The 15,196-nt window shown below is 37.2% G+C and overlaps 1 protein-coding gene across 1 annotated transcript in view; it reads right to left on the bottom strand.

Annotated features, from left to right (window-relative positions):
* The window catches only part of antxr1a (ANTXR cell adhesion molecule 1a), an 84,367-nt gene that overhangs the window by 26,403 nt on the left and 42,768 nt on the right, over positions 1 to 15,196 (bottom strand). The window contains exons 14-17 of the mRNA XM_073819296.1: positions 8,553 to 8,594; positions 4,498 to 4,593; positions 3,205 to 3,372; positions 802 to 882 (exon numbers count right to left, since the gene is read on the bottom strand). Of these exons, the coding sequence (XP_073675397.1) occupies positions 802 to 882; positions 3,205 to 3,372; positions 4,498 to 4,593; positions 8,553 to 8,594 (387 nt within the window). The remainder of the gene's footprint in view (positions 1 to 801; positions 883 to 3,204; positions 3,373 to 4,497; positions 4,594 to 8,552; positions 8,595 to 15,196) is intronic.

Here is a 15,196-nt window from a genome sequence, read left to right as displayed (position 1 = left end):
ATAAAAAATAAAACATTGCTGCCCATCTGCAGTTTGCTAAAGATCATGCGGACAAGCCAAAGGGCTACTGGAGAAATGTTTTGTGGATGGATGAGACAAAAATAGAACTTTTTGGGTTTGAATGAAAAGCATTATGTTTGGAGAAAGAAAAACACTGCATTCCAGCATAAGAACTTTATCCCATTTGTCAAACATGGTGGTGATAGTATCATGATTTGGGCCTGTTTTGCTACATCTGGGCCAGGACAGCCAGCCACCATTGATGGAACAATGAATTCTGAATTATACCAGCAAATTCTAAAGGAAAATGTCAGGACATTTGTCTGACAACTGATTCTCCAGAGAAAATGGGTCATGCAGAAAGACAACGACCCAATGCACGCAAGTCATTTTACCAAAGAATGGTTAAAGAAGAACAAAGTTAATGTTTTGGAACGACAGAGTCAAAATCCAGACCTTAATCCAATTAAAATGTTGTGGAAGGACCTTAATCCAATTAAAATTTTGAGGAAGCAAATTCATAGGAGGAAACCACCAACATCACAGAAATTGCTGCAAAAGGGGCTCACACCAAATACTGAAAGCAAAGATGCACATACTTTTGCCACTCACAGATGTGTAACATTGGATCATTTTTCAAAATGTTCTTTGTTTGATTGGATTCTCTTTGTCTACTTTTAGAACTTGTTTAAAATTCTAATGTTTTGGGTCATATTTATGCATATTTATTCAATTCTTAAGGGTTCACAAACTTTCAAGCAGCACTGTATACATATTCGTCAAGAAAACAAAGATTCTTACCTTGTCTCCTGGTTGTGGTCGCATGATAGACACTCTGTCATATCCTTTCTTCAGAAGTACCCACAATGCATCCAGCTTTCCCTGTGCATTCGTACACACACACAAACACACCAAAAAACACAAAAAAACAGAGATCAAAACCAGCGTATAAACCAGAGATCAAAACCTGTTCCTGGAGGGCCACTGTCCTGCAGAGTTTAGCTCCAACTCTAATTAAACCCATCTGAACCAGCTAGTTAAGGTCTTTGGACTCACTAGAAGCTTCCAGGAAAGCGTGTTGGATCTGGTTCGAATTCTAAACTCTGCAGGACATTGGCCCTCTGTTATCTGTATGATTCAATTCTTCATTAGGTCTTCATTGACCCTCAGGTCTTTAATAACTTGTTCCTCACATTTTTCAGTCACTAAACTCTGGGAAATGGGTTATATTAACAAAGAGATTTCCTGAACTCAACACCCCACATGTGGCCTCTCTGGCTCACTATCAAATGAGATGGATAAATCTCAAAGTCAGAGTTTAGAATGAATCAAGACTGCCCCATGGTTATTAATATATAATAGTGCAGTGTCCCTCAAAAAGACAGCTGACTCTCATTGCACAAGAGCTGCTGCCTTTGTCAAAAAGAATAGAGAAAATGAATGAGTGAAGGAAACAACAGAAGAGAATGTAAAGTTGGGTCACAAAAAGTTGCACACACTGGCCATGTTGCCACAGAGATGAACAAATAGAAGTAGGAATAAATATTCAAAGGAAAGATATACAGACTAAAATGAACAACGGGGGGAAAAAAAAGCTTTGGCAGTGCTCTGAGCTCTTGGACGGCGAGATCCATTAGATTGAACGAGTGGAGAGGTGAAATGAGGGAAACCTGGTTTTGAGTGACTAAAGTGCTGACTCCGCAGGCATAGTTTCTTGGAGGTCACCACAGTTTCTGGTCTGTATTACGAATCTTCAAGCTGATTCATAGATGCTTGATTATAAGATACAGCATCTTTTTACACATATTACTTCAGCAGGAGAACTGCATGGTGGGAGGCTGCTCATGTTGAACTGTCAACAGAATTAGTCTCATCTATAGTCTCAAGCTGTGTCAGAGACTGCTTCCTTCAAAGACGAAATTCCAAAATACAAAAAATAACAGAGTAAAAGTACTTCAGTTCTGCAGAAAAACCGCAGACCTGGCAACACCGCATGCTGACCCAGAAAAGCATCCACCTGAGTTGACATAATTCATCACTGTCGTGTTGTCAGTGATGTACGACTCACATTGACAGTGGAATATCAGATTTGTCCGCTTACATGGCAGATGCAAATGCTCATATCTGATTTATTTCCACATATAAACGAGGCCTTAAACCGATCTGGGAATATCAGAAACCATGCACTTTTTTCTGTTTACACAGGGTCAAATCCGATATGTGCCACATGGGAGGAAAAAATTGGATTCGCTCAAACCATGTTATGTAAATGCAGCCATGGATACTGTAGAAAACCCATAAGACTAGCTAAAACATGTACACATAGTTATTATGCATTGCATTATGTATCAGCATTTTTGTACATTTGAACCCCTTCTAACAATGACTGTATGGTTTTGGGATCCATCTTTTCACACTGAGGACAACTGAGGGACTAATATGCAACTATTACAGAAGGTTCAAAAGCTCACTGATGTTTCAGAAGCAAACATGATGCATTAAGAGCCAAGGGGTGAAAACATTTGAACAGAATGAAGATGTGTACATTTTACCTGCCTAAAAATTATATATTTTTTTCATTTAGTACTGCCCTCAGAAGCTTCAGATGATACTTACATTTTTTCCAGAAGACAAAATAAGTAAAATTTTCCCTGATCTTCAAATTTATAAAGTTGCTCTTAATGCATCGTGTTTCCTTCTGGAGCATCAGTGAGCATTTGGATCTTCTGTAATAGTTGCATATGAGTCCCTCAGTTGTCCTCATTGTGAAAAGATGGATCTCAAAATCATACAGTCATTGTTGGAAAGGTTTCAAATACACAAAAATGCTGAAAAATCAAAGAATTTGTGGGACCTGAAGGATTTTTCTGAAGAACAGCAGCAGTTTAACTGTTCAGGACAACTATCACTACAGCAACAGTATAACACTATAACAACAACAGCAAAAAAAAAAAAAAAAAAAAAATGTTTTTTTTTTTTTTAAATGAATTTTTATAAATCCAGCTATTATTTTCTCTTGTGGACTATATGTAAACATATTTCATGTGAAATGTCTTCTTCAGGTCAGTACTAAATAAAAAATAACATGCATTTTGCATAATCCCTCCTATTTTGGTAAAATAATTAACATTTTGCCGATTCTACAAGGTGTGTATAAGCTTTTGACTTCAACTGTGGATGAGAATACATTATGGCTCTTCTCACCTTAATGGGCGAGTACCATTTATGAGGACCTGGAGGTTTCCGCATGCCATTATTTAGGATGCGAGCAGGAAGAGATTCAAACTCTTGCTCAGGCATCTTTACCCTTGCATTCTTCGCCTTTTCCAGTTTAGCACCCTCCTCGGTCGAACCTTTCTCACCCCAGCGAACCTGAAATGAAGGAGATGGCGATGAACATTCAGCATGAGAAGCTTCAATAGAAGCAAGAACATCTGACCAATTGTGCAAAGGAAAAGGAACTTAATCAATGTTTTAAAATCCTTTCCAGGTACAAATGAAGGAAATGAAGGTGTGTGTGTATTTTGTTGTTTTCTTACATGGGGATCTTTGAGGACATGGTACTTTCTGAGACAATCAAACTCCAAACTCTGTGCTGCTGGTAATTGAGGAAGAATGTTTGACAGAAGGAAGGATTCCAAACAGCAGATGAGCTGTATAATGCACACACACTTGTTTTCCTCCATTGTAAACAGTGTCTTGCTGTGATTGTAAACATGGGTACTTTACTGGCAGCCATTTAATGAAACAAAATTGCTTTAATACGCCAAAGGTTGTTTAGCTAGTCTCAAAGCCTATTCAAGCTGGTCATCAGCAAGTTCTAAAACCATTTTAAAACCAGTACACTAGACCATCTAAGACCAACATAGCATGTTATGCTGGCCTAAACCATTTTTTCCTCTTGTTTTTGTCATGACATTTTTAAAAAGGTTAGCAGATTGTTTATTTCAAGCATACTTTTGCGAATCAATGCATTAGACCAGTGGTTTTCAATCCTGGTCCTGGGGACCCACTGCTCTGCACATTTTGTATGTCTCCCTTATCTGACACACTCAGTTCAGCGCATGGATCTCTCTCCTAACGACATGACAATCTGAATCAGGTGTGTTAAACGAGGAAGACACACAAAATGTGCAGAGCAGTGGGTCCCCAGGACCAGGATTGAAAACCACTGCATTAGACAAACATTTTACATTCCCTTCCGATTTTTCTGTTTTTCTTCACAGTTGAGGCATTTGCTTTTGACAACATCAATGGCTTCAATTATGAAGTGCTGAAGTCTCCTGGCATGTAATGTAAACAACATGGTTTCATTCCAAGTAGGGTCAAATGGAGATTTACTGACAGAATCGATCACCCTTTTAGAAAGACACTTAACCTCAGGTTCCTCCAGAGACACAACCGTCTTCCTCTAAATAAAAGGTTTCTGTTAAGAGACTGAGTGTGTGCTAATTTAGTGGCTGGTGCCCTCGAGCAAGTGATAAAACCGCTGTTTACCTCCATTCTTTTAATGCCGCCAACTCCTCTTCCTCCATAGTAGGACGCATCGACTGTGGGCCACTTCTTCTTCGGAGTTCCATCCTCTTCTTCATCCTTACAGAGCAACAACAAGACAATGAAATTGTGACCAAAATGGAGTCCAATGGTAAATCTGGTCTGGTGCAAATTACTAGTAAAAGGGATCTCCATACTTGAAAACCATGAACAAAAGTTAAAAACAAAATGCGACCAAGACCACATTAAGTTTAAGTTGCGGAGTTTGCACCTGGTTGGCTCGCCATATGTCCAATGTAAAATCTGGGTCTCTACACATTTTGTTGAACGAAACAAGAACACTATTGTAAAGATTCCTTGTTTATACATATTTTTCGGGTCTTATTCAAATGGCAGGGCATTTTCCTAAATGAGGTGTGACTCACTACTTTAAAACATGACTTTTTCATTTATTGCCTTTCAAAAAGGCACGAGCCACGCTTACGCCCTCCCTAGCTCTTCCTGATCCAATAAAATAAATCCAAATTGGCTCACTCAAGTTATGACTTTATTTTTCCAGCTCTGAGGAAATTTAACCCTGTTCAACAATCAGTCCTTGAGATTTAAAGAGACATTTTTTAATCAATGCATCCATACTTAATCAAAAAGGTTAACATCCGTCTCCACGCTTCATTTTTCAATTTGACCACCCACTTGATTCCCTGTCACATGTTTTATATCCTGAAACTTTAGCATAACTTCACGAAACCTTCGGGGAAAATTTCCCAGCCCAAAGCCATTCCACGTATGACATTCCTAGGGTCTTACAAAAGTGACATCACTGATGAAAGATTTATAAAAATATGCTATCATATTACAGAACTTTACTAAGGCCAGACTGAACTAATTAATTTTAAAACAGCAAAGCCAGAGCAGTTAAACAACAGCCTACAATGATCTGGAGAGTTCTATGCAGGCCAAAGTCTCTCCCAAAGTTCCTGCGAAATAGCTGAAACTTTCTGACCTTCAGAAGGAGTTCCAAGTCAGAATAATGTCATTACAAAATAACATAAAAATTCGACCCTTTTTAGACATTTTTCATGTGTGGATTTGGGCAAGGAAATCTCAGGGATTGTTTCAGTAAACAAGACTTAAGCTTAATCCAAGATAAACAGAAGTTAAAGTAGTAATCTGGTAAACTGTTTTCGTTTCCATAGAATAATACCAACGTATTCTCAGATACACTGTGCAGTCAGACGGTCATTATCACAAAATAAACCTCTTTAGGATGATACAAGACCCCTCTGCCTAACGTCACGGTTGTGTCTGGGTTTATTTAAGTGATAATGACCAGCTGACTGTACGTTATCCTGCATATTACATGGCTGCTTACCAAGATATTTATTATTTTATTTATAGATTACCTTAAATTTTTCGGTTACCTTAAAAACACTCCACTCTAAAGTAGAAAAACTGCCTATAGCAGCCAGACGAAAACTGGCACAATCCAAGATTAGTATTTGTTTATTCTGAATTATCTGTTATCTGGCTATTTGTGTCTCTGGGTAAGTTCACCACCATGTCAGAATTACCGTAATTTTGAGATAAAGAGCTTTCATGTCCTTGCAGAACTTGTAACTAATCTTGTAAACTGCCTGACCACTGCAACGTCTTGCGGAAACATTCAAAATGCAAGCGGCAGTAAAATGTAATAAAATGCTAAATTAATCTTACGATAATAAAAATATTACAATGCAGTTTAATATAGCTAGCACAGAGCTGAAAAAAACTAATGCCTAAAGTTAAGCTTAATAAACCAAGTCAAACTGAAATGTTCAGTAATGAGATATTTGCATAATGCTGCTTTTACTGTGGTTTTTCTTGCTTTAACTGGAGCCTCTATCTTCTAGGCATCTATAAGATTTATGCTCACCATAGTCGTAATAAGCATTTTGAGTTGCCAGATTGTGCCAGTTATCTATTCTAAATTGCATGTGAAATATCCAGTTTAGAAGTCATTATACAAAATACTTGACTGCTCTATTCTGTAACTGGCCAATCAGACTCAGTACAATAGCACCACAGTCTAAAAAATGCTGGGTTAAAAACAACCCAGTGATTGGGTTGTTTTGACCCAACGTTTGGGTTACCATCTAGGTTAGTTTCATTTTAGGGGAGACATAGCAAGCAAAAATGCTGTTTTTTCATGCACCTATCAAGCTTGAGATTTTTTTTTTTTAAGTTTTTTTTTTTTTCAGACTAGTGGAAAGAAAACATCCAAAAACACTGTTAAGTGTTTCTTCTTTAGCACTTTATCTATTTGTGATAACAGATTTCTATTACAATGTATATATTCAAATATATTTTTCTCAAAATTACTTTTTTCTTCTACATTGAGCCATAATTCTCCACTTCAGTAACACTTACACACACTAAACTTTTTTTTATTAACATTTTTATTTCTGTCTATATTCTGAAGATTTTATACATTTTATTCCCCCAAAAAATGGTTAAAAATATAGTGTTTCCTGTCTGTTCCAGTTTTTTTCTGAATTATGGCATGATGAAATGAGATACCCAAAATTCCCTCTGTAAAAACTTTTAACTCTAATATGTCAAAAAAAAAAAAAAAAAAAAAATTAAACAAGAATTTTGAAACTGACTTCATCCAGTGTTTAGAATTTTCTGCTAGAAATGTACGCAAATTAGCGCATATTTCATTAAATAATGCCTCATTTGCATATTTAATCCTAACATTTGAGAAAACTTGTAATACAAAAAATGTTTGCAATTATCAACGTAATCAATCAACTGGGTAAGAAAGGTGATAACTATTAGTTAATTTTTTTGCCCTATTCACCTGTAGTGTATTGCCTTAACTCAACTATTGTTTAAAAATGACTATATGATTGGCTTAAAACCAAATAGGTTGTTAAAAATCAGACACATAATTAGAGGCGCCAGCAATAATCAAAAGGTGAATATTTATTAATAAGCTATTTAAAAAAAAAAAAAAATTATTATTCATTCAACTTATTCATTAATAGAACATATGTGACCCTGGACCACAAAATCAGTCATAAGGGCCAATTAAAAAAAAAAGCTGAATAAATACGCTTTCCATTGATGTATGGTTTGTTAGGATAGGACAATATTTGGTCAAGATACAACTATTTGAAAATCTGGAATCTGAGGGGGCAAAAAAAATTAAAATGCTGAGAAAATCGCCTTTAAAGTTGTCCAAATGAAGTTCTTATCAATGCATATTACTAATCAAAAATTTAAGTTTTTATATATTTATGGTAGAAAATCTACAAAATATCTTCATGGAACACGATCTTTACTTAATAGCCTAATGATTTTTGGCATAAAAGAAAAATTGATCTTTTTGACCCATACAATGTATTGTTGGCTATTACTACAAATAAACGTGTGCTACTTAAGACTGGTTTTGTAGTCCAGGGTCACATATTAAAAAATATTAAATATTATTTCCAAACTATTTTGGGTTCATTTTAAACAAGTAGTCATTATTAAGCAATAGTTGAGTTAAACAAGTAGTCATTATTAAGCAATAGTTGAGTTAACTAAAACTATTCTAAAACTACTCAAAAGGTTTCGTCAAACATTTAACCCAAACTGTGAGTTTTTCCATAATTCATTCACCCAGCACTGGGGTGTTTTTAACCCAGCAATTTGTAGAGTGTAAGATTTCACTCTTTGCATCACTCTGCTTGTCTGTAGTCATTGCTTTTCAGACCAGAGTATGTGAGCAGTGGAGTGATTATGGAAAGCTTTGAACGGAAATAGGAAATCTCATTCGCTCCGCTCCACTGATATGCTGTTCCAGAGCAGCTTTCAGTCTGTGTGTTGCTTTGACACAGACAAAGCTTGATGCTTCAGCTTCTTTGTGTGCTATTTTTGTTGGCAAGTATGAAATTAATGAACTAACCAGCCAGTTTTGTCTGAAATGTATCATGCCGATGGCCAGATCACAGTATGACAACACAAATGCAAGTGAAACATTGCTTAATTAGATTGTGACGTGTACAGATCAATTCATAAAGAAAGGTTCTTACCGAACTATCTTCCACTATTGGTGGTGGAGGTTCATGGATAATCTGCAGGGAGAGAGAAAGAGTGGATAAAAAGATAAACAGCCTCACATGAGCCCACTCATGCTGGCATGGCAGACCACATGCTCTCCAAAGTAAAAAAAAAAAAAAAATGTTTTTTTCCTCCACTGACATGTCAAAGGACCCAAGTAATGTTTTCAGTGTGTGCCAGAAAATCAGGTTACACAAAAACACATGGCTAAGGAATTGCACCCCTCCCCTCCCCGTTTTCAGTGTGTTTACAAGCAAGTTTAAATGACCTAAAAATCTGGAGGCCAGATCTAAACGCTAAAATGCACTGCTCAACTTTAAGCTTTTCCAGGTATGTGTCTTTCAGGGAAGTAAAACTAATTATTTACTTGTCCAGAAGTCACTTGTACTACAACAGTTTAGCAATGCAGTACATTACAGCTATTAGCAAAACAGCGCAGGGCTTAAGGAATACAAATAAGAAACATATAATGATAATTATGCAAGATTATCTTGACCTTTACTCCATAAAGGGGGGAAAGGAACTGTTTTCTAGCTCAGATTAATGTTCCAGTCGCTGTGCATTATAATTATGATCACTCTATTATAAATGCAAACAATATAAACACAAAAACTGAATATATTCTTATAATTCAACAATGCACTGCTATACTGTATTACTATACCATAATTCTTCACAAAATCTATCCTAGACCTCAATGTGCAGCTGTTTGTAAATTCTTATCAAGCATCTGCATTATGACTTTTCTTTTTATAATTTTTTTCTAAACTCTGTAGTATGACAGGCTAGCAGGCTAACCAGTTGGTGTTTTGCTAAGCTAACAGCTAATCGGAAAACTGAAACTATTTATAGCTTTGGTTTTATAATGTGACATGTAATATATAATACAAAGGACATTTAGAAACACATTTTAATGAAGGTAGTAAAACTTTGTGTTTTTGTTCAAGTAGTGCTAAAGTAATAAAAAATAAGAGATGCACTGTTCATCCCCATGCAAAACAATTGTGAAAGAGCACATATTGTTATTGTTTTGAAACTCATCTGGAATTCTGGGAATCATGTGAAAAACATTTCAAGGACAGAGACATTAAAAATGCCAGAGTGTAGTGGTAATTCTAGCTCTTTTGCTTTCTGTTTAGACTGAAGGGAAAATTATTTGATTAATCGAGTGCTTTCATAAACAGTTCTGTGGTCTCTTGCTGTGTTCTAGTCATGACGGAATGATCGTATTTACGAGTGAAAGCATCTAAACAACACCATAAAGTCACAACTACCACATTTCTACACGTTTAAGCCCTTGCTTTCAGAGTTGTCAATTAAAGAATTAATGGTGGAAGCAAATTGTTATTGAACATGCAATGGTGAAAGCTGATGGTACCTTTTTTTAACCACATTTGGTCAAACAACTAATGCATGCCAGTTACTCTTCATTTTGTTGCACTAGTGCTAAAAAGCTTCCTGTCATGGCTGAGAAGTAAAAAGCTAAACAGGCCAATGCATCAAATGCATTCCATTCAAAATCACTTTAACACACATCATGTTGCAATTAAGATTTCCGAATTTATAGGCTAGAATGATCTTCAACACACACTATCCTGGCTATCTTATATGATTTCATTCATTATAAGGGGAGCATTCCAGTTCATGTCACATGTCACAATGCTGCAAATATGGCTCTGTACCTCCAGTTTGCATTACTCCACTTGGCAATGAATAGATCTTAATGAAATTTAGAAGAGGCACTTGTTGTTTCAAAGGTCATATCACAATTTAATTTTCCATGGTAACAAAGAATAACTTTCCCAAACAGAGCCATGCCCCCTTGAAGTTCCAGGAGAGATTTCAAGTGGCAGACAGTCAGAATTACCTTGTATAAACAGACAGGTCTTTTTCCACTTTGTAAAAATATTCATTTCGTAGGGCATTTTGCCTAGCTGGTTTGAACTTGACCAACACATGTGGTATTTAAAGTCTAAATGATCCTGTGTTAATAAATAAAGCCAAGCTATTTAAACAGCAGTAAGCTAGTGCTAATTCAGTCCATGTCTGCCAACAGCTGGTCTCTATGGAAAATGATCGTGGCTGAGTGGGATTTTTAGCCGGTTTAGCTGGTTCAACCTTCCATGAACTTCAGCTCAACACTCCTCTAACATGACAATGACTCATTTCTTCTCTTTTCCTGTTGTGCCTTTCCAGGCAAATTCCAGACACGTCGAGTTCTCCTGATATTCTTCAGCTGAACCTCACTGACAGTTTGAATTATTATATGTTCCTCAGAAATCAAGAGAAAAGCCAGGCTTGGGTCTCAAGCATTGTAAGTAGACACAATGTCCTGTGGCAAATGTTTACTCTCTGTAGGATCTGGCATAGGCGTCAAACTCAGTCCTGCAGAGTTTGCCCCTGCCCCAACATACCTGTCATTCATCTACCACCTGCCAAAATTAGCTTTTTGGCAGTTCTGGAGGCCTTTATTAGCTAGCTGCTGGTGATTTAGGGATGAAGCTAAACTCTGCAGGATACTCACCCTTCAGATGCAGGATTTCACACCTCTAATCTATAGAGTAAATATTCTATTGCTAGGAAGGACAGGGGGTGTCTGATGCCTTTGTGAAGAATTGAGCTCCAACCTGCTTCAACACACCTGCCTAGAAAAATCTAGTGATCCCATGACCTTGATTTTCTGGTCCAGATGTGTTTAATCAGGGTTTGAGCTAAACTCTGCAAGAAGGTGACCTTCCAGGAGCAGGATTTGACACCTCAGGCCAAGACCAGAGGTCTTCAACCCAACTCCTGGGGAACTACTGTCCTGCAGAGTTTAGCTCCAACCCTAATCAAACACACCTGAAGCAACTTACTAAGCTCTTTAGAATTGCTCGAAAATACACAAGCAAGTGTCCTGAAGCAGGTTGAAAATTTACTTTGCAGGACAGTGGGTTCCCAGGAGCAGGGCTGAAGACCACTGACCAAGATCATAGCAGGTTCTGCTAGGTTCTAGTCAACCTAGAACAATTGCCATCTAACCAGCTTGTAAGAGCTGTTTAGCACCTTTGTTAGTGTGCCCACCTCCACAATAAGCCCCTTCATAGTAAGCAAATACCGTGAAAGGACAAGTCCTTGAGAACACTTATGAAGCCAGTCCCCTACAACGGCATCTGGATGTACTACAAATCTTCCTTTTTGCCTGATGCCATTGTGATGCAATATCACAGCACATGTGTTCAGTTGGCCAGAGAAGAACTGGTCCCCAACTAAGTCTGGTTACATTTCTATCATTTGATGGAGCTTGGGTTCCTTGCCAATTGAGCTGAATAGTGACACTATTGCCTTTTGCTTTAGAGCTGAAACACAAAATCTAATTTGTTCATAATTCATGAATCTCACAACATTGACACTGTTACATCAACACTGAACTGACTCAAGCTGATTAATGAAACTGCTGTCTTTAGTAGAGCTACTTAATGTTAAATTGGGCATGAGTTTAGGGGGGTGAGTGTAACAAAGTCCAGCTGGCAAGTGCTATGCACATAAACTTTACTCCCCTGGGCTTAAGAGCTGTGCTGGTTACTGACTGCACTAACTGTAACTCTGAAGCTGGTTAATTCTCTTCTAAATCCTGATTAGAGTAGTGCAAGTTCCAGTTACATTAGAAAAAGAACAGCATTGCTCATTGTTGTAGTCGGGACCAGCTCAGTTAAGACCAGGGGTGCTCAGACTTGGTCCTGGAGGGCCAGTGCCCTGCAGAGTTTTGCACCAACCCAAATTAGACACACCTGAATCTTCTAAATCAACTTCTTATTAGGCAGGTGTGTTGAGGCAAGTTGGAGCTGAACTCTGCAGGACACCAGCCCTCCAGGACCGAGTTTGGGCACACCTGTCAAGACATAAACCAGATGAGGGTCAAGTTTGAGTCAAGACTGAGGCCAAAAGAGAGTCAAGTCCATATCCAAATGCTGCCAAGTCCATGATGAATCTGAGTCCAAGCCTAGATCCTTTCTCGAGTACTACAACACTGTAATTCAATAGCACCTACATTAAATTCTGCAGAACAGCGGCCCTCAAAGACCGAAGTTGCACATCTCTGAACTTGACCAATCCCGTTTTCAAACAATGCTTTTTCACCTCATGTCTAGCTTTCTTTGTGTAAAAGAAGTCTTCACATCTGCACCTCTGCTGGAAAAGCAATGAGGAAACTTACTTCTGACTTTTAACCTTGAGAGTTCAAAGGTGGTGACAGATCTAAGAGTTGTCGAACCAATTTGTCCACAAATCCCAGGTGGCCTTGACTCTGTGTAGAGCCTTGACTCTAATACACTCAGTCCGGGCTTAACAAGTCATTAAAGGACAAATAGGGCATGAAAGCTGCTCGTTAGCACAACCTGCAAAGACTGTCTGTATACCACTGGAATACAGCTTAGCAGCAGAAAGGCTCATTATATGGTCAAAACAAACAAACCTGGAAGAAAGATCAAAATAAAGGTGCAAAGGTACAGCTACCCTTTAACGGAAACAACTTCTTTGCCCCTGTGTTCCAAGGCCTAAGATGCTTCTTCAGGGCACAAGGTAATGGCTCAAGTTGTACTTGTGTACTTTTAAAATTATTGGAAAAATAGAACTGGAATCTGACAGGTTTGTCAGACATGAATCCTAATTAAACACATTAGCCTTATATACTTGGCTTCAGGGGATTGCAGTTTTAACCCAGTGTAAGCAAAAAATCTGCCAACTGTAATTCTCTCATACAGTGGTTAGATGTTCCAAGCATTGAGTGGTTTGTATAGTTGGAAAACTTCATGTATAATGCATTTTCCTAAAAGATATTAATTTAGAAATATAGTTCAAAAGACAGGCAATAAGATCATAATATTTTATATTGGTGAAAACTTCAAACATGCTCATGTTACTGAAAGAGGAGTAGTCCTCCCCCAATTTAAAGAAGTAGTCAAATCTTCAATTAAATCCTCTTCATTTATTATTGGTCCATTCTCAGTTACTGATAGCCCATGGCATAAGAATCATGGCTACAGGCCATTCTGTCTACTTATGTACAAAATAATGAGATTTTAAATCTTTTGTATTATTTTCTAGTCATTAAATAAGACCACACAGAATCTGCACGTTTTTTCCCACACTGACTGACAGAATCTAGGAACGTGGTAAAATGTGCAGCTCAGAGTACTACACACTTTCTGCATTCACACAAAACACATTTTTGCATTCCACTGCACTGCTTTCCCATTGTTTTTCAATATTAACATGCACTGTGATGATGTGTTTGACAATTGAGCTTATATAGCACATCTTTCGCAGATACTAGCGCATTCTAAAAAGTGAATTAAAAGTACTTCAGTTTTTCAGAAAACATAGACCAGGTGTCTCCAAACCTGGTCCTGCACAGCAAAAGCCCCAGTGTTAATTTAACACTGAGTGTTAACTCTGTGGACTCATATATACACTGAAGCAGTGTTAAAATTAACACTGAAGCAGTGTTGAAGTTAATGAGATAATTAGGTGATTACCAAAGTGATGATTGATCATTATTGAAGACACCTGATGTTAATAAGCAGAACCACCAAAGGAGAAAAACAAAATTTTCAAGCAACCATTATAGTGGTCAGTGTTTGCATTAGTTGTGCTCTTGGCCCTTAAATCTTCAATATTAGATTTTGTTTGGCTGTTATTACTGAGTTATAACAGCCATACAAGCCAAGAGCAAAAGTCATCAGGTGGAAATGACTGTGTTTGACATAATATTCATATACTGACTCGAGTATTTGACATAGGTTTTCCTTACAAATTACAATAAAACTGTGAACAAAAGATCAATCAGTTTCAGCATAATCAGACAGATGATGGAAAAAAAAGTTAATTTTTATTTTAGACACACAGACATGAAGAATCAGCGTGAGAATCACAACAATGGTGACCATCAAAAAGCGTGTTGTAGCCAATCAGAACTCATCCATTGCTCCCATCATGCATTGCGGCATGAATAAATGATGAGCTGAATTGTCTTTGTAATTTCTTTTATTATTACTATTTTCTTTTGTTTTTCTTTCTGTTTATCTGAATATGCCGTTTGTCACCATTATTCAGAGTCATGGGCTGGTTCTTAATGTCTAAGTGTGCCTATACAAAACATTTTTTCTTTTTTAAACAGGTTGTAAAATACCTTTCCAAAATGTATAGAAAATACTGTATCTTTTGCTGTGGATTCACAAAGCTATTACAATAAAAAAATTAAAAAAACATGACTCAGAGACATAGACACTAGGTGATTCAGGTCAATCAATGAATATGCTAAAACATAATCATCACCTGATGATTTGAGCTTTTGGCTTGTCTGGCTGTTTTATTTCAAACAAAGGAGCCAAACAAAATCTAATATTGAAGATTTAAGGGTCAAGAGCCTAACTAATGCAAACACTGACCACTATAATGGTTGCTTAAAAAATTTAGTTTTCTTCTTTGGTGATTCTGCTTATTAACATCAGGTGTCTTAAATAATGATCAATCATCACTTTGTTAATCACCTATAGTCAGGTCCATATATATTTGGACACTGACACACTCTTCATAATTTCGGCTCTGTATGCCACTAGAATAGTTTTAAAAATGA

The sequence above is a fragment of the Garra rufa genome, chromosome 15 (genome assembly GCF_049309525.1).
Source record: "Garra rufa chromosome 15, GarRuf1.0, whole genome shotgun sequence".
In the NCBI taxonomy this organism is placed as follows: Eukaryota; Metazoa; Chordata; class Actinopteri; order Cypriniformes; family Cyprinidae; genus Garra; species Garra rufa.
The sequence above is the reverse complement of the archived record's forward strand: the minus strand, read 5'-3'. Positions and strand labels throughout refer to the sequence as shown.